The sequence below is a fragment of the Rattus norvegicus genome, chromosome 2, assembly GCF_021556685.1.
Source record: "Rattus norvegicus strain SHRSP/BbbUtx chromosome 2, alternate assembly SHRSP_T2T, whole genome shotgun sequence".
Lineage (NCBI taxonomy): Eukaryota > Metazoa > Chordata > Mammalia > Rodentia > Muridae > Rattus > Rattus norvegicus.
The window spans coordinates 173,230,756-173,256,440 of record NC_141535.1 but is presented as its reverse complement, the minus strand read 5'-3'; the positions used below and the strand labels follow the sequence as shown (position 1 = coordinate 173,256,440).

Sequence of the window (25,685 nt, the reverse complement as noted above, 5' to 3'; positions counted from 1 at the left end):
GCCAGAGGTTGATGCCAAGTGTTTCTCAATCATTCTGCAGCTTAGGATATGGAAGGAAGGTCTCTTACTTGAACCCAGAACTCACTAACTCAGCTAGTACAGCTATCCGGCTTGCTCTGGAGATCCCCGTCCCCACCAGATTGCCATGACCTCCTGGCATTTACATGGATGTGGGCATCTGAATCCTAGAACTCATGCATGTAGCAAGGGCCTCACCCACTGAGCCCTCTCTCCAGTTCTCAATTTCCTTGTGTGATAAATAATCTGAAACTCAGGCAGTATATATGTCTTAGTTAAGGTTTCTATTGCTGCAACAAAACACCACGACCAGAAAGCAAGCTGGGGAGGAAAGGCTTTATTTGGCTTATATTTCCAGATCACGATCTGCCATTGGAGGAACTCAAACGGGGCAGGAACCTGGAAGCAGGATCTGACGTGGAGGCCCTGGAGGGGTGCTGCTTACTGATTTGCTCTGCCTGCTTCTTATAGAACCCAGGACTCTGAGCCCAGTAGTGTCACCACTCACAGTGGGTTGGGCCCTCCCCCATTATTCACTGATCAGGAAAATGCTCTACCGGCAGATCTTATGGAGGCATTTTCTCAATTGGGGGCCCCTGATTTCAGATGGCTCTAGCTTGTGTCAAATTGGCATGAGACTGGCTAGCATGCTAGGCTGGGTGGCACATGCCTTTAATCTTAGTATTCAAGAGGCAGAGGCAGGCAGAGTTTGAGGCTAGCCCGGTCTACAGAATGAGTTCCAGGACAGCCAGGGCTACACAGGGAAACCCTGTCTGGAAAACAACAATAACTACAAACCAAAGACTAGCCACCATAGCAGAACTTACCAGGATTGCACATATTGTGAGTGGAGAGCCAGAATTCAAATTCTAGGGTGTTCTAAGGTCCATATTCCTAATCTAGAGGCTATGATGAGGCTGCCGCAGTTTACAGTGTAAAGTTGCGATAACACTGCTTGGTAACAGTCCGAGCATATTATACCCTGATTCTTGCACACAACCATGCTTCCTTCTATCAGTGACTTATCCTACCCATCCCTAGCAACAATACTGGCTTCACATGCAGTCGCATTAGAGGCGCTTTGCCTTGACGGAGAGTACAGTACTGGTGTATCCTCATCTAAGTTACAGAGGATGTGTCTCACACATGTGCAAATTAGGATTCCTTTATCAGATGAAGATCAGATTTTGTTCTGGATGATGTCTAATAATTTCGTAGACCCTGGATTTAAAGTTCTGCAAGGGTCTAAGATGACCCTGGCTACTTTAAAAAGAAAGTATATTTACCAGGATAAATGGATTTCTTTGTAGCACTACTACATAGTTCTCTGCAAAATTGTTTGATTAAAGTCTTTCCTTGGGCTGGAGGACTGGCTCAGTGGTTAAGAGCACTGACTGCTCTTCCAGAGGTCCTGAGTTCAAATCCCAGCAACCACGTGGTGGTTCACAACCATCTGTAATGGGATCTGATGCCCTCTTCTGGTGTGTCTGAAGACAACTACAGTGTACTTATATATAATAAATAAATAAATCTTTTTAAAAAAGTCTTTTTTATGGAGACCGGAATGAAAACACGGTAACTGTCAGATGTATTTTATGTATAATTTGCTTAAGTATGTAAAATTTTGGCTATTCAAAATTTGTTACAAATAAGTTACTACCCTAAACTATAATATAATGAATAGTTGAAGCTATTTTCCTAACCATTGTCAGTTTTGTGAGTACTAGGACTATATATGATAGCTGTCTACTAACATTATGCACATTTATAGTTAAATATTATTTAATAGATATTAATGACCAATATACCATCCCTTAACAAAAAACTCAACTATTTGCCTTATGAGCCACTCATCCCTGAAGACAACCTGTTCTCTGTGGGGTATGCTGTGAATTCTGCGAATTGACACACATCAAAGCCAACATGTGTAGCATGATTTCTCCATTAACTTCAGATGCTGGTAGCTGCTGTGAGGACTGAGGAGAACACTCAGTGAAAACTCCCACATCAAGTTCTGCCATCGTAAAGCCAAGCCACAAGGGATTCTTTGAAGACTGAGATCACTAAGCTAAGGTTTTCCCCTAGGCCGTTCAGTGACAGTTGATGATGTAAACTATCAGATCTTACTCAGTTTATTTAGTTCTTCCTCCCTAATTGTCACCCCTTTTCTTCTTGATAAGGCCTCACTAGAGGTTCAAGCTGGACTTCAAAATGTGATCCTCTTGCCTCTGCTCCCCAAAAGCTGGAACCATAGGACTTCCAGCCTTGTCCACACTCTTCCGTTTCAAATAGGGCCTGAGAACTCTTCATTCTTAGGTAATGATCAATATTCCATTCATATGTACATTGCAAAAATAGGTAGTGTTAGTGAGCACAAAAAGATACATATTCTGACCTTGAAAGAGAGTTCATCTTCGTTTTCCCCAACAAAATCATACAGGGCTTTAACCTTCTTCCCCTTCCGCATTGTGGAAGCCACACTTTTTGCCTCAGCTGCAAAGACACAAGAATATCAAATATGCAGCAAGACGGTCACACAAAACACAAACACCTTAGGAACCTGCCTTGTCTTCCTCTAAATATTTACAAGTAGTTCTGAATTTACTTAACTTGCAAAAAGTTAAAGGATATTCACTTAGGACAAAAAAATTGTACAAAGTCTACTTGTTAGTCAAACTGAGCTGCTATTCAATGATACCTTGATCTTTTCCCCTCCACATAACTTTGATGTAGTGACTTCATTAATCATCTGTTCCAGATGTAGATAAACTTAAGTCAAGCATGGTCAGAGGTAAAGGCCTATACACAATTTAAAAGCCTTAGCCCTTGAAGTAGGTCACACTAGCAGCTGTTATACCTGGGCAGGGCTGTACAAACACTGCTGGGAAGATGCCCTCCTTGCCATGCAGCCGGCCCCGGTACCAGTCAGAGTCTAGACGCTCGAGGATCAGGATCCGATCTCCACGTTTGAAGGCTAAGTCCTCGCTGGTCTCTGCTGTGAAACTGTGGAGGGCTCTGCACCATTCTCCAGGAGGGCTGCTATCCTGTTTCAAGGCAGGGATCTGGGTGAGGAACAGGAGGGTTTATCCCCAGTAGCATTTCTCACAGCTTCCAACATGGTGAGGAATAAAAGCTAAGGGGCCACAGGGGCTGGTGGGATGGCTCAGTGTTTAAGAGCACATGCTGCTCTTCCAGAGAACCAGACTTCAGTTCCCAAGGACTCATGTCAGCAGCTCACAAGCGCCTGTAACTCCAACTCATGGGGATATAACACCTTTCTGGCCTCAGAGGGCATTCACATGCCTATGTAAACATATACATGTAAATATAAAAAAATGTGAAGGTGTTTTTAAGAGTTCAAAACCAGGGCTGGAGAGATGGCTCAGTGGTTAAGAGCACTGACTGCTCTTCCAGAGTTCCCGAGTTCAATTCCCAGCAACCACATGGTGGCTCACAACCGTCTATAATGGAATCCAATGCCCTCTTCTGGTGTGTTTGAAGACAGCTACAGTGTACTCATATAAATAAAATAAATAAACCTTAAAAAAAAAGTTCAAAACCAGAAGTTTTGTTCAAATTACCTAATATTTTATGTTACTATTAAATTAAAGAAATAAGTTTCCAATAACTTTTCTTAAAGTATAATTTTAAGTGGCAAGTGTGACAGTTTAGGGTTTTGCTAGTTTTAAGGGACATGTAATACTTAAGCAGAAACTTTCTGTGATCTATTCTAATATGATAGGCTACTTCTAACTCTCCATTAGGAACATTTTCTGTGGGGCTGGAAACACAGATGTGCAGACACACACACACACACACACACACACACACAGAGAGAGAGAGAGAGAGAGAGAGAGAGAGAGAGAGAGAGAGAGAGAACATATGGGCTGGAGAGGTGGCTCAGTAGTTCAGAACACTGGCTGCTCTTCTGGAAGACCTGGATTTGATTCCCAGCACCTACAGAGTGACCACTCAGAGTCCTCTGTCCTCTGTCCACCAATTTCAGGGGATTTCATGCCCTCTTCTGGCCTTCCATGGCACTTCATGTCCAAGATGCACAAAGTACATTCAATAAAACACCCATATACATAAAAAAATTAAAAAAAAAAACACTTATCCACCAGTCTTAGTGGCACATGCCTTTAAATCCCTGTCCTTGGGAGGCAGAGGTGGCCCACCTAACTAGAGTTTGAGGCTCATCTGTCTACAGAGCAAAACCATATCTTTAACCCCTCCACTGCATGAGAAGATGGTTCTGCCCTGTGAAGGGGCAGCTCTTCCAAGATGGATGGTCAGAATCTCGAGTAGCAAAGGCTTTGCAGTCACGCAGGGCAGACCTGGCACTACCATTTCCTGGCTATGTGTGTCACTAGGCTTCTCTGGGATTTGGTTTCATTTACAGGTTTCTGTGAGAGTCAAATGACAGGACACAGAGGACCTGTTCCACAGTGGCTGGCGTGCCTTCCCTTCTCAGTAACTGGTGGACTAAAAACAACAACAACAACAACAACAACAACAAAAGCAAGAAAAATAACCCTTTACCCACTAGACCTGGTGGCTCCCACCTGTAATCTAAGCACTTAGGAAGCTGAGGCAGGGGGATGGTCATATATTTGAGGTCAGCCAAGAAACTAGGTATGGTAATGCATACTTACAACATCAGCACTTGGGAGTTAGAGGCAGGATGACAAGGAGTTCAAGGCTACACAAGACTCTAACTTAGCAGCCCTTTCCACAAAGGAGAGTCATGGAATGGCCACCTGTGACACGAGAACAGAAATGGAGGAAGAAGAGGAGGGGAGGTGTCTGTCCCTGTACCTTCTGCATGTCTTTCTGTGAGTCTTAGGTACAGTATTACAGTCACCACACAATCTACTGCATATAACTGCATATGCAATATACTGCATATACTGCTGTATAACACATACAGTGACTTCACACTGTTTCCTCCTTGTAATTATAGTATCAATTCTTCCAGGGTTTAAATGTGGCTGTCACAAAGGTTATCCATTCAAGCCTCCTACCTGAGAATTTGAGCCAGGGTCTTCATTTTTGGTCTTTGGTGGCACCTTTGTGCCTGCATTAAAAAAAAAGGGGGGGTCAGATTAAACAAACAAACAAATCACATAGTATTACAGGAAAAATAGGTAGGGTGACAGTAGACACTGGGGTTCCAGTCTCTTTAAGTGTTAGCCTCCTGGGGACTTTATTTAACTTTAAACCAGGGTTCAAAATTAGCCGTATAATGCACTCCTTGCCAGTCTTTGTCATTTCTCATGTGTGGCCATTGCCAATCACCTAAACAAAAGATCAAACTAGTGACCCACACAAATCACCATTCAAAGTAAGTGTTTTCCTCACCGCGACAAATGTGGTGGGATGATCATTAAACGTCTTAAGTGTTATTATATTACTGGTTCACCTGAGGTAGGCAAAGACACAACAGATACCCACGTCCCCCATACTCACTTAAAATATTCGCACCAGACATGGGGTGATCCTCGACAAGTTCCACAAAGTTAAGGGGGAAGATCCCAGTTCGATCTCGAATCTCTCCTCTGCCCCATTCCTCATTCACATACCCTGTAAGAACGATTACTTCTCCTTCTGAGAAACTTAACTCATCCTTCTGGTCTCCGATATACTCAAACCGAGCGATGCACCTCTGGCCTCTGAACAAAGAACAGCACGGTTACGGGTTAAACAAGCGCACACACGCAAATAAAGACCGTCATTGGTGTCACCTTCAGCTCTGCTGTTAGGCAACGCTTCATAACGCACAATAAATTCTCTCTAGTAGAAACTTTAAGAAAATGTTTCAGCTTCCATCCTCTCCTTTCAATAAATATCCTGTTTACCATGGAGCAAGGTATATTTTTTTCTATGAAAAAAAAAAAAAACCTCCCACAAAGAAGAGTATGCAGCACCACTTAATGATAAGGCTTATTTCTAGATGGTGAAGCTTGTCACACAAAAAAGGCCAACCTCCTGGCCTGAGACTTCAGCAGCATTCCGGATCCAGAGCTGACTGGTTAAGTGTGTCTACATTGCACATCTGCCTTTGATCAGCTCTTATGTAAATACAGAATCTCCCTGGGCTCCATTTGTCTGGGTCTTTGTGCCAAAGCAATCCAAGGCCCCTCTAAAGCCTTTCAACCACAGACATGCTGGGATTAGGGTAGTTCCCCTGAGAATCTCAGGGTAGAGCATCAAGAATGAGGACAGTGTACAAGGGGCATCTCCCAGGCAGGGGGATGCTCGCTATGAACTGAATCCACCATGGAGCCGAACGTATCAATGAGCCTGATGAGTTAGAAGGTCAAAGGGAGCGGGATGCCGGAGAGCCAAAACACACACTCATCCATCAGCTTCACTGCTCTGCAAAGACATTGCCTGTAAGAAGGTACAGTCCTGAGACTCGGAGGAATCCTCCATGAGCTGCGACTTTGAGTGAAAATAAGATACAAGCAGATAAAACTTGGTCTGTGGTGTGATTCAATCCCTAACCTTTGATCTGAGCCCTGGAAAGTAAGTTTCAATAGCAGAGATGTAAAGAGAAGACAGCTGCCTGTAAGGAAAGGCTGCCCTGCTGTAGCCAGATTCTCACTGAAGTCTGAGGGCAGATCAATGGCCATTCAAACCTGCTGAAATTCAACGAGCCCGAGCGGTGTCTGTGCTCAGGGTAGCACTGGAACTTCAAGTGGAAGCCAATGACTTGATGCTGTCTGAGGCACCGGAATTTTCCTTATTTGTGATAACCTTTGCATTTATTTCCTCCCGTCCCCTGGGGACAGCTCCTTATGTCTGACCTATTCACGACAGGTTTACAGTCTTCACCAGGTAGTGAATTGTACTAATTTGCTCATTTAACTAGAACATAAAGCTGTGTGGTGGCAGGGCTCTAAATCACACAAGAGTTACAGTGAGGCATAAAAGGCACATAAATCCGGAAAAGGTCTCAGAAACACAGGAACACACAGGGAGTGCTATCCTGCAGTTTAACTCTCCCCTCACCGGGGCCCAGTCCTTAGAAACAAAACAATACAAAATGTTTACTAAGCCGATTCTTGTTCCCATGGCTGGGATTAGAACCCAGAGCTGTATGTTCTATGGGATAAGCATTCAGCCGCTGAGCTGAGCCCTGGCCTCATCTGGCTCTCTTTGTAGGATTCATATTTCTATAAGATAGACATATTTTCCATGAGAAAAGCACTTTAAGTTCCAAAAAAAAAAAAAAAAGCTACTGAAAGACACCAGAAAGACACACTAAAGACTTCCTGATAGCAAAACTGTCTGCGTGCAGGTCAGGTCAAGTCTAAGCAAAGTGATTTGCCACTGCCCCTAAGTCTGCGCACGCAGAAGGCTATTTAGGCTGGCTTCTACCGGCTTACAGCATTTCCTTTTCAAAATGTTTTTATTTTTTCATTTATGTGTGTGAGTGTTTAACCTCAAATATATATATGCACCATACATATGTAGGCCTGGTGCCTACAGAGGTCAGAAGAAAGCATTGAATTCCTAGGAATTGGAGTCACAAATGGCTGTGGGCTATGTATAGGTCCTAGAATCGAACCCAGGTCCCCTGCAAGACCAGCAATTTGCTGTTAGCTGCTGAGCCATTTCTCTAGCTTCTCTTTTCTTTTTCAAAATTAAAAAAAAAAAAAAAAAAGTTGTGCATGTACATACCCACAGGACCAGCAGAGGGCACCAGATCCCCTGGATTTGGAGTTGGTGGTTTTAAGCTACCTAATGTGGGTGCTTGGAATTGAACCAGGGTCCTCTGCAGGAGCAGGACACATCCTCATCACTGAGCCATGTCTCCTGCTGTCACTATCACATTATAAGCAAATAAGTTTCCTGAGAACTAAGGATACCGAGGATCTGTCCAATCATGCAATGGAAATGATTAAGTTTAGAAATTCTTCATTGCTAACTCCTTAAAAAAAAAAAAAGTACAAAAGAACACAGACAAAACTTACTTAGCACAGTGAGATGAAAATGATTCTCTTTTTCCACTTCTTCCTTCTGGAATATCAACCTAGCAAAGACAAAATTATGGTAACACTTTTCCCCCCCACAATTTGGTTAAGATGAAATTTAACATCAAGTACTGGGAAGACGAGTGATTAAAATTAAACAGGGAAGGTAGCTGTTGAACCTACTGGAGGTGCCGTTCCTAAACACTAAAATAACCAAAATGGGGCTTTGGAAAAACTGCACAGATTCAGCGGGGTGTGGTTACTTACTCCTGTGATGTTGGCACACAGGAGGCTGAGGAAGGAGGATCATGAGAAAGAGGTTAGGGCCACAGCAGTGAGACCCTATCTAAAAGGTGTGGAGGGAGAATGGCTTTTGATGTAGTCCTCCTCGAGCAACCCATGAACTCTTGCCTCATGTGTCGCCATGAGCACATGACACCATTCCATCCCCGAGAGTTCTCTACACTGCATCCGAGGAGCGTGTGACATCAGACATTCCCAAATGAAGCGTTTGATCAGATTGGTGTGTTCTCCCCATATTAAGGGGGCACTTCTCTCCTTCATATAAACGGGGCAGGAAGAAAGCAATTTGTGCTAAATGTCTCCTAAACGCCAGGCACTTCCTTGGTCTGGTTGCTTAGTAAACGGGAGAGCTAGGCTGGGATAAAAGTCTCGGCCATAACCACGCAGTTGAAAACTACTTAAGGCTGTGAGGTCTATATTAGATCAGGGCCCTTTTTGATAAATTCTGTAAGTGTGATGTTTTAAAACAATTTTTTAAACTTGTGGGCTTAGGAATAACATTTATACCAATAATGTGGCCGACTGGGTGTGATTGATTTCAGTGTGGTAATTGTGCTTTTCAGAGCACGGCTACACTGAGCAGAAGAGAAATGAGGAGGAGTGTTCAAACTTACATTACTCTTAATATTAATTTAGAGAGTGTGGCTGGAGGCCTGCAAAGAACCAGGCCCCATCTGCACTGGGCAACGTTTAAGTCCTACATTTCATAATCCAAGAGGCTCAGATGCTCTCTACTTGAAAAATACAGATTTTCTGTAATACCTAGATTTTAAAGTTTCTGAAGTAATAGAAAATTACTGTTTTTTTCCCTTCAAAATAAGCTGCTTTATTAATATTTCATAGTATCCACAGGTTATATCAGGGAGTGAGCCATATTTTTCCTATTACTACATGTGTTCAAAAAACAGTCTTGTTTTGTCCCTGTTTCACAGCTACCCCAGCTTAGCAGGAAAGTCTTCAACATACTGGAGTGTGTCCACAAGTTAATCTATTAGGGGCTATAGAATGTTGATGCTTCACTATAATTTTCTCCAATCTGACTTGAAAATGTGAAAGACAATGGACCAGTAGCTAAGGTAGAAGAGCCTGGGTCTTCTCAAACTGATGTGCCACGCCCCCTAAGAGTATCCCTTCAGAATAATGTCTGGTCGCACTAACCATGGTCACTGGATGTCTCCAGGCACATATCCCTAAGTGCTTAAGAACCCTCCAAGGATGAGTGATTTACCAACTGGTACTGTTTCGTTGGAGGCTGGGCCCGGCAATGTGTACTTCACTGAAGCTGGTGGGTCCTCCACTCCTAGACTGTGTTAGCCAATCGGTCAGCAGCAACAGATCCCTGCTGAGCTCTTACTCCTTCCATAACTGAATGCTGACAGAGCTAGTCTGTGTGGGAAAATGCTCATTTAAAAAATAAATGTCTGACTGTCAAGTGATCCAGAGAAGTCTGTCTCAAGACTGTAGGCTTCTAGCTTCTCCTTCCTATCTGTGAGCCTCACCAAAGCACCGGAATGTGTGGCCAAATAAAATAAACAAACCCCACTTACAACGACTTTGACGTAATTGGCAGGAAAAATTCCAGTCTGGTTCCTACATTTCCCTCTGTACCACTCTGCATCTATTTTTTCGAGAAGATAAACAATCTCTCCAGATGTGAGACTCAGATCATCGGCTTGCTCTGTAATACAGAATTCATGACACACAATGAATTGCCCCAGCTGCACACATGCTTGAAGAACAAAGTGGCATTTAGATCTGTCCACAGAGGCCGGGAGTGCATTCGCTGATCGAATTAATTTTTTCGCAAAATTTTATTTTAAAAATGTGATATGAGAGGTTCTATTTAAGATGAGGTTAGATATCTACTAAGGGAAACAGTTTTTAAAACCACCATCGTCCTGGCCCGTGATCCCTACTGTGCCGATGTAAGTCTTGCTGAAAACACACTGGGCATTGACGGATCTTTATAGACCTGGCATGATACACTTACCACTATTCCCAGTCACCCGGAAAAGCCATTCCAACTTCAAATATTAACTAAGGGAGTACTACAGCCCTTTAGGAAGAAAATTTATTTACACCGAAATAGAAATCAATCTGCCAAGTATATATAAATAAGTTGTAAATAGTTTTTTTTTTTTAAATTTGTAGCTTTGGCTGTGATGGATAACTTAAAACGATTACAAAAATCTAATAATTTGATCTCATATTAGGCGGTAACACACATATTAAAGAACCTTTTAAACACCCACTTTACTTATTAAATTAGAATTAACTTCATCACAATGCTAAGCAAGAAAGTGTTCTATCCCGAGCCCCTGAGGAATGTTATTTGGAGCTGAAACTTCATCACGAAGTTAACGTTTGTAAACGGTAAGCAGTGGCTATTTTTCATTGGTCTGAGGGAGCTCCCATTCCTCTCAAAGGGCAGGTTTCCAGCTAAGCATTGAGGCACGACTGGGCGCCTGGCCCCTTCCTGAGGACAGAGCGATGGATATAAGATGTTATCTGCCAGCCAGCATTCTATGGCCCTGGCAGTGAGGATGAAAGGCTCTGAGAGGGTCCCACCCATTTATTATCTATGCCCTTACCCGCTGGGAAGTCGTGAAGAGCCACCGCGTGAGGAGCGCCACTGTCTACAGGCTTCTGAGTGTGGCCTGACCCCTGAGGGGAGAAACAGGGCTGTGAGTGGGGTGTGCAGGGTAGACACCAGTTTCATTTTTCTCTGCAAGACCATTGTTTTGTCCTCATTATGGAGTCCTCCTGAAATGCTGCAGCACGAGTGCTAGCCGCAGAGCACGCAGGGGAGCTAGGCGAGAGAATCCTCACCACCTCAAAAACCATGTGCTCTTGCCGGGGGGGGGGGGGGAGTACAGAAATAAATTTCAATAAAATTCAATGTTACTAAGCATTCCTTTTCAAAGACTTACTGTATGCATATGGGTATTTTGCCTGCGTGTATGTCTGTGCACCATACAAGCGCCCGGTGCCTATAGAGACAGAAGGAAGGCACCGGAATCCCTGGAACTGCAGATGCTCAGAACTGAACCTGTGTCCTCTACAGAAGTAGCAGCAAGTCTTTAACCCCCAGTCATCTCTCCAGCCCCACTAAGCTTTTTGATTTTAAAGGAAGAAACTAAAACAAAACAGAACTGTTTAACTTTAAAAACATCAAAGGAAATAAGAACAAAACACCATAACATTTCTCCTTCCATAAAGTTGTGGGATTCAGCCATTTTGCCTTTCAGTGAATGGTACTTTCCCCACTTCTACTGATCAATTAAACCTTAAGGACAGAGCTTTCACATTTAAGTCCATTCTGATGGAAGAGAATGGAGTTCGGTATTTATGTTCTTGCGTTTTGCAATGAAAGGAGCTAATGACTTCCCATAAAGTATAATTCACAGAAGGAGAACCAGTTCATTTATTACCACTTAACTGAATACATTCTCTAGTCTGAAAGCGATGTTACTCCCCATGCTTGGCCTTTCTATTTAATCTGAATGGCTTATCCAACAAGCAATTCTAAGTAAATTAGCCAAGAGAAGGCAGTATTCTTTGGTTAGGTAAACAATGGCTTGGGTTAGCCAGAGGAGACCGGGAGATCCAAGATGACACTTTATTACTGACAAGCAGCTGGTTTTACTTTTGTTTCTTGTTTTTCCCCCTCCTCCGGCCCCTTCTCCTGCTGACACTGCTATTATGTGGACCAGGCTGGTCTCAAAATCAGAGATCCTCCTGCCTCTGCTTACACCCACCACACCCTGTGTTATTTTATTTCTTGAGACAAGGTCTGGCTATCTCTCCAGGTAGGCTTTGAACTCACTATATAGACTAGCATGATTTCAAATTCATGATGCTCCTGCTTCAACATCCTGAGTGCTGGGAACCCACCACACTTGGGTTCTTAGTCTCTTATGTGAAGAAACAGGCTTATCAATGATGACATCATCATCATCATCATCATCATCATCACCATCATCACCATCATCATCATCAAATCCAGTTACAGGATGTCGATTACTTTCTCAGGTGGTCTGCAGATCAAGGCCAGGCCAAGGAAGACTCCATCCTTGACCCTTGGGAATGGTACTTAAAAATATTCGATGCTAGCAAACTTTTAGAATGAAGGTAGACTTTTGTGTGCTTTCTTTCTTCATGTTTCAATGACTCTGGACCTCTCAGGGATACGTCATCTCTGGCCTTTCCACAGCTGCAGGGCACTGGCTTGATCACAGTGTCCTGGGAGAAGTGGCCCCACTCTTCCCACCTTGCACTTCCGTCACATCTTCCCTGAATCCTCCTGTCCTTTTAATGAAAATGTGTCGCAGAGGCAAACCGTGTACTTAATACAGGTAAGCAGAACTGTACCTCTGGTCGAGACCTAAGGGCTGAGGCAGCTTTTCACACCTGCTCCTGCTCACTGCCTTTGACTAAAGAACAAACAACATGGGAGCTGTGGTAATTGTGCTATTTCAGGTCTCCAGTGGCTTTAAGAACACCGATTTATGTAACTAAGTGTGTGTGTGTGATTTTTATTTGTTCCTGATTTAAATCTTCAGAAAAAAGAATGGCCACTCAACAACAATATTAGGCTGGATGGCTAGCGACTTGGAAGAAGTGAAGACACAGATCTACCCTAAACCTAACATGAATGTGAGTCTCCAAGTGAACCCAAGAGTGAGAAATTTAGGACGGTGATCTGAGCCTCCAGTCAGTGTCCTTTCTCAAGTCTTCAGTGATGAGCAGGGGAGACTCATCAGGGGCAACAGCCTAGACGGGGTTGTCCGCAAGGGAGAAGGTCAACCCAGACGCCACTACTAGGGTGCATATCTTGTAGGTAAATCTAAGACAGTTCAAAGGTCTTCATTGCTAAAGAAATGATAGTGTAATGGTAAGAATGGCTAATACTAGGCTGGAGAGGTGGCTCAGTGGCTAAGATCATTGACTGCTCTTCCAGAGGTGCTGAATCCACAACCTAGCAACCACATGGTGGCTCACAACCATCTAATATCAGGCCTTAAAAATCAGGCTCCAAAAACTTGTTGTCAGGCCTTAATTGTGACTTGAGTCACTGGATTATATTTCATTATCTAATGAATTTATTAAAACAGATAAACCAGGTTTGTAGGTTTACACAAAGTTCCCTTTCCTCTCCCTACACAGGGTCTCCTGTCAGTAAGGATACCCTTGACCTCTACCATGCATCCAAGGATGACCCTGGACTTCTGATCCCGCTTGACTCCACCTCCTTACAGAGTTCCACCCGCCTTTGCCTCCAGAGTGCTGGGATTAAAGGTGTGGATCACAACACAGGGCTCAGCTTGCATTTTAAAGAAGTCCTTTGTATCAGAGTTAGCATTCACAGGATTCCTTTTAAAATAATGGATTCATTCTGCTAGAGAAAGCACCTCTGGTACTTGATAAACAGGTTCACACTCTTTAAGAGTAAGTAGCTTTCGAAGTCGAAAATAGGAGAGAGCCGAGTGTCCTAGCTCCCACAAGCCACCAGGCCTGGAAGAAGGCAGAACACCCAGGAGTCTCTGGGCCAGCATTAGAGTCATTTATCCCAAAATTGGAGCAGACTGCTACTGTTATTTCCACCCTGGTTAAAGCAGTGCTGCTGATGGGAGAGACTCAGGGAGTGGAGGACGTAATTACTAGCTCCGTGATGGGGTCACCGTGCATAGTACGAAGTCTCACAACAGCACTTCCTTACGTTAGGTCTGCTTCTGGGGTGCTCGTCCAGGGGAGTGACAATCTTCATCTGGGACGGGTGGACTCTGCCGGTGCCTTCTCCCCGCCGGCACTCCAGGTAATTGTTCTCTGCCTGTTTCAGGATCACAAGTACATCTCCACGCTGCAAAGCACAACAGCACGCTCTGAAGCAATTATTACTTAATAAAATATTACTACTTCCCCACATTTTAATCTTTGGAGCCTAAAGCATTTAATAATATGTAATAGCAGGAACAGAGGGCAGCGCTTTTTTTTTTTTTTCTTCTTCTTCTTTTTTCTCTTTTAATCAGTCAGTAAAGAAAGAGCTCGACTTTACCTTACAGGAGAGTTCCGTGGGGTTTTGGGAGACAATGTCTTCATTGGCAATTCCATGAGGCACCGACAGCTTAAATGTAAACCATAAGAGAATCAGTCACAGTCTCAGACCGAAACCCGTTGCTGATCACCTTGTCGTGCATGCTGAAGTACTGCTTCTTCAGAAGGTTGGCTCTGGGGCAGGCCTCCAGCCCTGGGATCCAGTGAGGTCACCGTTTCTCCTGGGCACTAAAGCTCTCAGTGGGTGGAGCTGAGCCCTCAGGAGCGCAAGGGGTAAATGACCTCACATTCTGTTAGAAGCTCTTTCTGTAGGGCCTTACTGATGGCCTCCATTTGCCTCGTAGTCTTCCTGGTAGCCAGTGTCTGTCTGCTTGAAGCCCAAAGACTTCCTATTCCCTCAGTGGTCTGACCTTATGATGGTTTTTAGCCCCAGGGCTAAAGGGTTCTGTTCCGGCCTTGGTAGATTTTGACTGATGAGAAGTTTTAGGTAATATACACTTAAAACATGGAGAAGGAGGCTACCTGGGCCCCTGGATTACCCATGAGCAAAGACATAGAGCACAAGGAGGTGAGCTTATAAATCTGGGTTGAGGAGCATCACGCCTCCCACATCCCCACAACACCCTGGGGTTCCTAAGGCACATAGATTCCTAGTAGTAACTTAATGGGGGTGGTTGTGGATTTATAATGAAACATATCACTCTAAACAGACCATCATTTTTACTTATTGATTTCTTTGGATTACTTAAATAGTTTGTCATTACACAGAACCCCAAGTAAGCCTGGTCCCTCTTGAATAAACAGTTTTGGCATAGGATGGCCACAGGAAACAGAGAACATGCCACTAATTAACCCTGTATTCATGGTATGGGGGACTGTGGGCTCAGTGCCAGATTGTTCGGTATTAATGTCCTGGTTTTACCGCCAACTGGCTTAAATCTCTAACATGGTCTCATTTTCCTTATTTGTATAATGGGGATAAGAAAAGTATCTAATTTACAAGGTTAGTTTTGAATAGTGCCTAGCTAATAATTAGTTCTCGATACATACCAATTTCTATGTTACTTTATTTATTAAGTAGTCTATCCCAAAGACTATGCCCTGGGTTTGGGTAGTTAAAGTTTCATTAGTTTATACTTTATCTTGTGGGGAGGAGTGGGGAGATGAGGGAGAAAGGTTGGGGGAGAGGCAATGGGTTTCATTAATTTAAATGATTGTGAATATATTATCTGTTTTTAATCTGTCTATTCTCTTTTCAAAACAAGAATTTGCTTAAAGTAAAAAACACTTTCTGGCTTGAAGGGAGTACAGAATGGGATTAAATTACTAACTGCGGCTAAACACAGCACTGGCATACAACTATTTAAAATATAGAAATAGTTGTCCCTGCCCACTTATAAGTTAATTTTCATAAATCATCTCTGCCTGTCATTTGTGGGGTACACAGGCAAAAGTCAGTTGGTGAAAAACATCTAAAGAGACCAACATCAACATCCAACTAATCTCAATTACTGGTAAGGACTTTTAACTAGTAGCTAGTAAATGGGGTGTGATAATTATGCTAACAAAATGAAAAAAACTGTAAGAAAGTCCATTGATCTTAATAAATGCTCGATTTCTACTTCACTTAAAGGCGACTCGCTTACTGGGCAAAGCAACTGTAAAGTACAAGCTACACAGGGAGATGAGCCCCGGCATTGGTCACCCACGCCCATGGCGGATGCTCCTGGGGCAGCGAGGTAGAATTCCTATGGCCTGCTTCCCTGACCTGGGTGTTTCTGATTCTCGAAAACACAGGGATTTTTGTTGTTGTTTTTGTTTATTTGTTTCATGTGTATGAATGTTTGCTCACACGTATGTCAGTGCGTCACGTGTTAGGTATGGCTGTGAACTGCTATGTGGCGGCTGGGAATCAAACCGGGGTCCTCGGCATCTGCAGGAACGAGTGCTTTAAACTGCTGAGCCAGCATCTCCCCAGCTCCAGAAAACTGAGGCTCGAGGCAGCCTACTTCTCTAAAGCTTTCTGGGTCAGGGTCACTTTTAAAAAGAACTACAGGTCTTTCTTATCCTAGCAGAAAACCCTTAAGCACCAACATTTTAAAAGTCCAGGCTTACCATGTATTTCCTGTAGAGAGGGTGTCCTGGTTTGGGACGAGGGGGTAGCACCGGATCTTGGTTTTTAAAGACCTGACTCTTGGCTTTTGAGAGTCCAGATGCCAAGTGACACGGCTTTCTCTGAAGATCCATGTCGGAGGAGGAGCGGTTAAAAGGCAGATTCTTATTTGATGATTTGGTTGCAGAAAGTTTAGGGGGTGGGGGTCTCTCAGGGGCCCCTTTGGGGGGAGGCCTCCAAACTGGAATGACTTTTCCATGCACAGGTCTGAAAGGCAAGAGGGAGCCACGAGTCAGCATTTTGTTCTCATCTAGGTTCTGTTTCACACACACACACACACACACACACACACACACACACACACACACACACACACACACAGCCTGTCGCAGGCATGAAGAGCTTTTCTGCTAGGGGAGATACAGTTTACTGAAACCTGCAGGGTGTGCTACTTTTGAGCAAATGACCGTTGCATTAAACATTGTATCAGAGGAAATAGTCCGATGCTCTGGCTTCCTCTTAGCTAGCACTGGAGATTCATTTGCTCAAGACAAACAGGCATTTACAGTCATGAGCGCTCTCAGGCCCCAACTGCTCCTGAACCCACTGACTATTTCAGGAAGCTAAGTACTGTCTGCCACTGTCTGAGACAAAAGCGTAGACAGGAGACGATATCAGGTGTATGTGCTTGGGTCATTTGCATAATTAGAAAAGGAACATCAAAATCCCCTAATGGGCCACATTATACATTACTATTAAAGCTCTTAATTTAGAAGAGCATAAAGTCCTAAAAAGGGAATAGGATAGTTACTAGTTTGAAAACCTTTTTCCTTATCTCTAAGTGGAAATAAACTTCGACATGGCAATGCCTTCGACATTTGTTCAAATGCCTCTAGAGCTCTGGGGATAGGCCAGCTGAGTTCCCTTCTGAGACGCTGAGAAACAGGCCTACCTTTCCTAACAGGAGGGAGTTTATGAGCAAGACTCCACAAGAAGAACTGTTTTAGTTTGGAAAGTTGTCTTATTTATTTGGAAAAAGTATCAAAGACTCACTCATGTTTGTGATCTGTAGGCTTTGGATCTTGTTAAAAGAAGAAAAGATCAGAGAGTCCCATAACCTGCTGTCACAAGCAGACTGTGGGCTGGCAGCCCGGGCAGAATCTTGAGTTTCTCTCCAAGGCGAGATCTAAGGCTCACAACCCTGCATATAGAAGGTAGTGGACAGGAGCCAGTCCTCCACAGTATTCAGTCCCTCCAACTTTCCCACATTTTACCTACCTTGGTGGCAACCTGGGGGGTCCTTGTACCAAGCTTCCTGATTCACTGGCTTGCTCCAGGTCCTACAAATGTCACAGAAGGCTTTTTAGTCAAGACAAACCCAAACTAAGAGTTTGTAAGAGGAACTGGGGTCAGCTTTTTGGGTGAGTCTCTAAGTAGAAAAGCTGTGAAGTTATGGAGAACAGCTTTACACATATACACATACACATACATATACATATAACAGTATTACACATACATATACATATAACAGTGTTACATATACACATACACATACACATACATATACATATAACAGTATTACACATACACATAAACATACATATACATATAACAGTATTACACATGTACACATACACATACATATACTATAACAGTATTACACATATACACATACATATACACCCTTGCTGGCTTAGAACTGTGTAGACCAGGCTGTCCTTGGACTCACAGAGATTCACCTGCCTCTGTGTCTACAGTGTTGGGATTATAAGCTTGGTCTCTTGTGCCCAGTCATAAAGCAATATTTTAAAAAAGGACTTTTTATGTGTATGACTGTTTTGCTTATATGTATGTTGGTGTCCTCAGAGGACAGAAGAGAGGGCTGGGTGCCCTAGATTTTCTTCTTTCCTGCCAGTTTGTTTGCTTCAACTTTAATATATGACATTTCTTTATCTCAATTATGGGAGAAAACAAACAGTCGTGAGTTTAAACCACAGAGAGTGAAGTGGATGGCTGTTTTGCTCCAAGAGTCAGATCTCATCTCCTTGCTGGATAGCTTCAAAACAAGCAGTGGGTTCTGAAGTATAGAAGTTGAAGACATTAAAAAGAACTGGAAAGGAAGACACAAGAGGAGAGACTGAAGGGGAGAAGAGATGGGGAGTTCTCCAGCTTGCAGGCGGGTTGCATGGGAGGCCAAGGCCTTTGTGTGGGGTGTGTATGCAGCAAGTGTGTGAAAGCACAGGACAGGCCTAGCTGGGCTCTGCAGACGAGAGGGTCTGGAGTGGGGAGGGGTGGATGGGAAGATGGGGTAGGGAAGCAGGGCTCTGCTGCTCTGTTTCATGGGTTTCCAGACTATGTCATAGCCAAACACTGGGAAATCATTTGTCTGTTGATTGAGAAACAGAAAAATCTCAAAGACCAAGCAGGCCTCTTTGTTCTTTTCTTTTATTTTCTTTTTCAGTTGAAACCTTCAAAGTATTTACCCCTAAGACCAACCTTCCCTTTTCCAGTCATTAAGACCCCAGCATATATCCAGGAAATACTGTCTCTAAGACTTTAAAGGGAATATTTTTCTAGCCCTTTAAAATTACTCTGCATTAACAGTCACTTAGTTATCGCTTAGGAATCTTTGGGCAAATTCAAACTATTTCATCCTCATAACAAATGAGTTAAAACTTCTTTCCACAATTTAAAAATTCCTGCTATTTATAACATCCCCTTAAATACCAAGTGATTAATCGTCAATAACTATGATAATTTAAACATGTTTCGATGTCTTAAAACCTCATTTTTTAAAAAACAAATTAAGCTTGCCCTTAAAACTTGGTTTCACTAATGAGTTCGGTTAATGTAGTGAAGCCAGCCACCAGCTCATAAACCCTGCAATATTCCAGAATATAACCCACGCCTTATAAACACGCTGCTGCCTGTAATTCTTCCTGACAGGGCTGCTCGGATAAAATGCGTGCCTTTCCTTGGCCACCTTTAAAATTAAAACAAACAAACTTTAGCAGGCAAGGAGAACTTTTTATTGATTTTCCTCAAAATTAGTTGTGGGTTATGCCTTAATAATTAAGGGAAATTTCAGCAACAAATATTAACGTGTAACTTTGACATGGAAGGGTATATATCATATAAATATAATCACATATTAACTGGGGCCTCCTGGGCCTAGGCTTGTGTTCTCTCTTTGTTTTCAACAAAGCTCTACCACAACTGAGCTACATCCGTGTAGGTTTGTCGGATTTTTAAAATATCTTTCTGATCTCTCACTTTTAAGTTGGAACAAGAAAGGCAAATCCTGGAAGACACTGCTATACGTGACACCCTCCAACAGTGACAAGGTGGCCCCCGTTGCTGCAGTTGTCTTAGTGTTTGCTCAGTTTGGGTTGGTGCCCAGATTCTGCCAACAGTCCTCGGAGATTACTGACTAGAGTTTTCCCCTCTTCAGCATTCCACACACACTGTGAAGCCTTTCTATATGTTAGTTTTTCCCTAGTTCTGAGATCCCGGGAACTCTGGTGTCTGAGATGCTGGCCAAGTTCCTGGCAGGGGTGTTTTTCTGATCATAGTATTTCTATAGATGTCATCTTTGCACCATCTGCATTAGAATCATACTTTAATTTTGGAAAGACCCCCATCTCCACCACCCCACCCATTTCTTTTTAAGAGGGGACCTTGCAGTATAACACTGATGAGAGTAGAACTCACGACCCTCCTGTCTCAGCTTCTCCAAGTATTAGGGTAACAGGTGGATGTGACCGTACCTGGGGATTCTGGGTTTTGTGTCATTTTTAAAAAGGGAGATATTTCTCCTTCTCCTAAGACCACATGTGCATCATATAAAGGATCAGCTTTTATAAAGGACAACATTTCATTGGGGCTGGCTTACAGGTTCAAAGGTTCAGTCCACTATCAAAGTGGGGGCATGGCAGCACCCAGGCAGGCATGGCACTGGGTGAATCTGAGAGTTCTACACCTTCATCCAAAGGAAACCAGGAGCAGATTGTCTTCTAGGCAGCTATGAGGAGGGTCTCAAAATCCAACACCCTTGGGACACACTTCCTCCAACAAGGCCACACCTCCGAATAGTTCCAATCCCCGGGCCAAGCATATTCAAACCACCACAATGTGTGTGTTGGAAGTGTGGAGCATGTGTTGTAGGATCTGACACTCTCTCATAGAGCAGAGCTTGGTCAGCTTGTCTCGGGCTCATACACTTTTGTGCTGTGTCCCTGGATTCTGACATGGTCCATGCTGTATTTCCCACAGAGCTGGCAGATTTAGGGGAGCTTTGAGATAGCAAGGGAACACACAGCTCCAGGGGTCCCCGATGGTGCCCCAGAGCCATCACTTAAGTAACGGAGGTGAGGTTTGGCATCTGTAGCCACAGAGTTGATGGAAAGGTTCCTGGAGCTATGGGCAGGGGAAACAGCAGATGAGTTTCGTCCAGTGAAAAGGACAGTTGGGAAAGCCTGTCGATCCTCAGTCTGCGACACTGACACGTTCTACAGGGCTTCCCCCTCACCTCTGGACCTCATGGCGTCTGGTCTAAATAAACTCAGTTCTCAAAACAAATTTTTTAGGCACGTGTTTGACCCCAGTCTCTAGAAATCCTGCACAAACCACGGAGCTTATAATATGCTTTCTCACGGCCTTTCTTTCAGACTCGCTGTTACAATCTGTATGTATGAGCATACAGGCGGCCCCGGTGCCCTGTGACGGGTACAAGGCAGGCTTTCTTCCTGCTCATGTGAGGCTGGGATATAGTTATGGACACTAGGTAGTTAATGTATCAAATCCTGCTCTTTTTGGTTTTGTTTTTTTTAAAGCTTTATTTATTATTATACAGTGTTCTGTCTGCACATATGACTACAGGCCAGAAGAGGGCATCAGATCCCATTATAGATGGTTGTGAGCCACCATGTGGTTGCTGGGAGTTTAACTCAGGACCTCTGGAAGAGCAGTCAGTGCTCTTAACCGCTGAGCCATCTCTCCAGCCCCCAAAACCTGTTTCTTTTTTAAATGTAGGTGTCACTCTTGGACTGTGACACCCGGTGACAATCCCTGTGTTTCCATAGCGTGGCCAGTCACAGACCCCGTCACAGCTCTCCCTCAAGACTGTGTGTCTGCTCAGCACAGCTCCCTTCAGGGGCCTTTTGAGAGCGGGCGCCTGAGATCTTCGTGGATCTCAACAACCTTCCTCCATACGGGGTTGGAACCACAGTACAGTAGGGGCCCTACTATCTGCTTTTGGGCTTTCTTTGCCCAGTTTTAATAAAAATTTATTATCAAGTACTTTGAAGATACAAATGATCACTAAATTTTAATTCATTCTACAGAAGAATCTCATTAACTTGGTATTGCCTAATTTAATTTAATGTCTTTTTCAAAGAAATTTCTCTTCACTAGCTGATTAGACGGGTTTGTCTGTATGATGAACACAGTTAATGCACAGGGTAAGACTATTATAAAAATTGGACGGAATTGGTTTAAAGACTTTAAGAATTGATTTCCTTTGAAACAAGCTATAAAGAGCGCCCACCGGGAGGACATTTTTAAAAACCTACATGGGAATAGTATTAAGGTTGAAATATAAAACACATATATGAAAGGTATGTTAACAAATGCATAGGAAAACATTTTATTTCAAATATAAGTTTTTCTTAAATTTCAAAATTAAAAATAATTAGTTACTTTAAATTATTTTTTAAATAAAAATGAATTTGAATGTTTTAAACAAAATCCGACAATTTGACTAATCTATTTCTACAAATATTAAAGTTTCTGGAAGTTATAATAACTTCCTCATTATTACTATAGTATCACATAAAAGACAATGTCATTGTATTGGTACAGGAGAAATTATTTTATAACGGAGTACAATTAATGAATCCAATCCTTCTATAGAGACTTGTAAAATATCAAATATAACATTAAGTGAGCACATGAGGTTTAACAACTGGGTTCTAATAAGATATTTCTAAAAATCTAGCCAATGGTAAGATAATTTAAATAGTAACTGAACACTCAGAAGTGGTTCAGAACTCTGTCTTAGGCCTAACAACCCCTTGGTATCACTTACTGGGTTTCTAGTTCTGTCAGAGTTACTGAGCCTTCCAGACGCTACACTGTACGTATTTCCAACTGGCTTTTCGGCAGGAAGAGGAGGTGGGCTTTGTGGTTCCTCGTGTAAACCTAAGGAAAAGACAGAAGACAGAAGTCACCAGCAATGGTAGTCCAGGATTCCATACAATGAACTGACTGTCTGGGCTCTCTAGGAAAATGGCTGGCAGGAGAGAGATCCTCACCTAGAACCAGACAGTTTTGACCTCTGGAAAGTGAGTGAGCTAGCACCACACTACATGCTACAATAGTGGGAGAGCATTTGCTAAGAGCGATGACTCAGGCATTAACTTAGGCACTTCAAACAAAATCATCATCCCTGTGTTAGATCTGTCTGGTCTACTCATAGCTGGTACTATGGATGGCAATTTCGGTTTAAATCCTACATAAAAATAAAATTAAGTAAAAAAAAATTTTTTTTTGAAGCTTGCTCAGCTTTATGTTTCTTAAAGATTTACTTATTTTATGTATGTGAGTATACTGTCTTCAGACACACTAGAAGAGATCATTGGTTGCCATTACAAAGAGTTGTGAGCCACCCTGTGGTTGCTGGGAGTTGAACTCAGGACCTTTGGAAGAGCAGTGCTTTTAACCGCTGGGCCATCTCTCCAGCCCAAGAGGCTTGTTCTTTAGTTGTGCTAGCCACATGTGCAGCAGCCAGTTGCCACTGTGGGGAGAGAGGCTACACAGTGGGCAGCACGAATACACAACTGCGAGAGAATGTCATACTAGACAACATGCTACCCATGCTAGAGATACTGGAGTTATGAAAACTCAAAGTGAACTGTTTGATTAGTTAACGTCAGTAATTGCCAAGTTTGTTTGTTTGAACCAAAAGCCTGTGCTCATTCTAGTAAGACATGATCCTTAACAGGCAGAGTACCCAACCCTCGACAATTCACAAGTAACTAAATGTTTCTGATAATTTAGGTTAATGGCCATAATTAGCCTCAATTACCGAAACAATACTTTTATATCCAAACCACACATGCATCTCAGTAATACTCCAAACTTACTTTAAAGAAAGAAAATGGAGATGATTAGATTTAATTATTGCCAGATAATTAAAGTCTGTGTGTAGGAATACTTCTTGAGGGGAATGACTGTAACATATTGCAGGAGGCTAAAGCCGCCTTTTACGCTGTCTGGTGTAGCCACTGAAAGTACACAGGCACTCTCATTTGTTCAAAAGAATACTTGCAATTTCTAGCTGCAGTGAATAGCCGCTAACATGAAGAAGGTCTGTCGGGTTCCTAAAGTCAAGCGTATGTATGCTTCTACACTCTCAGGGCACTCCAGCCCTGACACGTGCTGTGTTCGGAGGAATCAGCCGGACCTCCTGTCAGACAGACAAAGACAATGGCATCTCTGGGCCAGGCAAGAAAAGCTCTGAGGCCATGAATGAAACCAGAGGCCTCTGGGAAGCTGAGTGCCAATTCTCAGCAATGCCAGGAACTGCTCCAGAACTCACAGATTTTCTTTTCTTCCTTAGTCTCTTGGAGCCTAGGCTGGACTGAAAACTGTGTAGCCAGGGATAACCTTGATCTCCTGATCCTCTTGTCATAACTTTCTGAGTGCTAGGATTACAGTTGTGCACCATCTCTCCCTGTTTTACACACTTCCAGGAATTGAACCCAGGACTTCCAGCACACTAGGTGATCACTCTACCAACAGAGTCACAGTTCCAGCCCTAAATGTCACATTTTTGAGGTATAATTAAAGCTGATATAAAATTTCATTTGCTGTGTGTTTAAACAAATCAATTAAGGACGTACAAAAAAAATCTAGAGTTCTACTAATCTTAAAATGATGTTTACTTTGCAATTTAGTCGTTCTGAGAAGTATAATTGTTAGATGTCTCTAACGCTTGTGTGCAGTTCTTTGAACAGTTCACACATGTGAAGACTGAGATGACTGGAACAGTGCACCCCGGATAGACATATATTACCTCATCTGCTGTTCCTTTCACCTCTTCCCCAACATCTTTACTAGCGGCACTGATATGGGATAGTATGATTGTTCCCAGATATTCGGTCTCTTACTTTCTTTTTTTTTTTTTTGTCTCTTACTTTCTTTGTCTAAAATCAGCCTTAAAGAAAGACAGAACACAAGTTTTTGGTGATAATTCTCCAAAGAATTGGGAGAGAAGACCTTGCTCCAGGATGTCCATGACTAGGAATAACAAACAGCAGGTTACACGTAATTTCTAAAGCAGACATTGGCAAGTTAATTCAGATTTCTCCTAGGCTCTTGGAGGAGTAAATTAGGAACATAGAGAAGAGCTTACATTTTCCTGGTTTGGCTGGGATTCTTATTACAGTAGGCTTCCTGGTGGGCACCGGCTGAACCGCTCTTTCTTTTGTTGCTTCTGTTTTTGTGGGGAGCTGAAAGGGATCTAATGAAAAACATAGTTTATTTTGCATGTTTTAGTTAACACAGATTCAAACAAAAAAGCCTCATTCATAATTTAAGAGTCATATTTCTCACGCCCCAGGGAAAACTATTCATGGATAAACAAAATCTCAGTTTGCAGAGACAAAAACAAAGTTGGAGCTCATAAAAGGAAATAATTTAGTACCCCGTAAATAATTCATATGGCTTTCTTCCTCTCTGATGAGAGAGATCCAGGACAATCCTGAATTATGTAGAAGCTAGCTTTCAGGGGAGTGTAATCATTTCATAAATGTCTGCCTGCAAATGAGGGGCATCTGTAACATGCAATCTCTCCAAACAGCCACGCCCCAGCCCCCAGGAGGGCTCTGCTCTTCACCCCTGTGTAAGACTGAGATGCTCGCCCCTGGCTCACCAGCAGCTCCTCCTCCCCTCACACGACCTGACCCTGGAACTAAGCTGCTTTAGATCAGTTTAGTGACGCTACATAATGTGGAAGTAAAAAGGGTTTTATTCCAAAAATAAATCATCTCCCTTCAGATATCTAACTCTGGGGCAAAGATATACGACTTAGTATTTCTCCATCTTCATTAATTTATCTTAAGTAAGTCAGATATGCCTAGGGTAAGTATTTTAAACCAAAACGTAACTATAGGCCTATTTTTATTAAACAGAAAGAAATTAATGTTAATGCAAATGCT

The 25,685-nt window shown here is 42.9% G+C and overlaps 1 protein-coding gene across 21 annotated transcripts in view; it reads right to left on the bottom strand.

Moving 5' to 3' along the window:
• The window catches only part of Sh3d19 (SH3 domain containing 19), a 181,707-nt gene that overhangs the window by 6,095 nt on the left and 149,927 nt on the right, over nt 1-25,685 (bottom strand). For 8 of the 21 annotated variants that reach the window (XM_087619557.1, XM_087619556.1, XM_087619549.1 and 5 more), the window contains 13 exon segments: nt 24,881-24,988; nt 22,553-22,665; nt 17,746-17,807; nt 16,470-16,734; nt 14,356-14,424; nt 14,020-14,160; nt 10,892-10,964; nt 9,848-9,978; nt 7,998-8,056; nt 5,488-5,690; nt 5,043-5,095; nt 2,876-3,062; nt 2,414-2,511 (listed from right to left, as the gene is read on the bottom strand). In XM_087619557.1, coding sequence (XP_087475683.1) covers nt 2,414-2,511; nt 2,876-3,062; nt 5,043-5,095; nt 5,488-5,690; nt 7,998-8,056; nt 9,848-9,978; nt 10,892-10,964; nt 14,020-14,160; nt 14,356-14,424; nt 16,470-16,734; nt 17,746-17,807; nt 22,553-22,665; nt 24,881-24,988 — 1,562 coding nt within the window. 21 annotated transcript variants of the gene reach the window in all.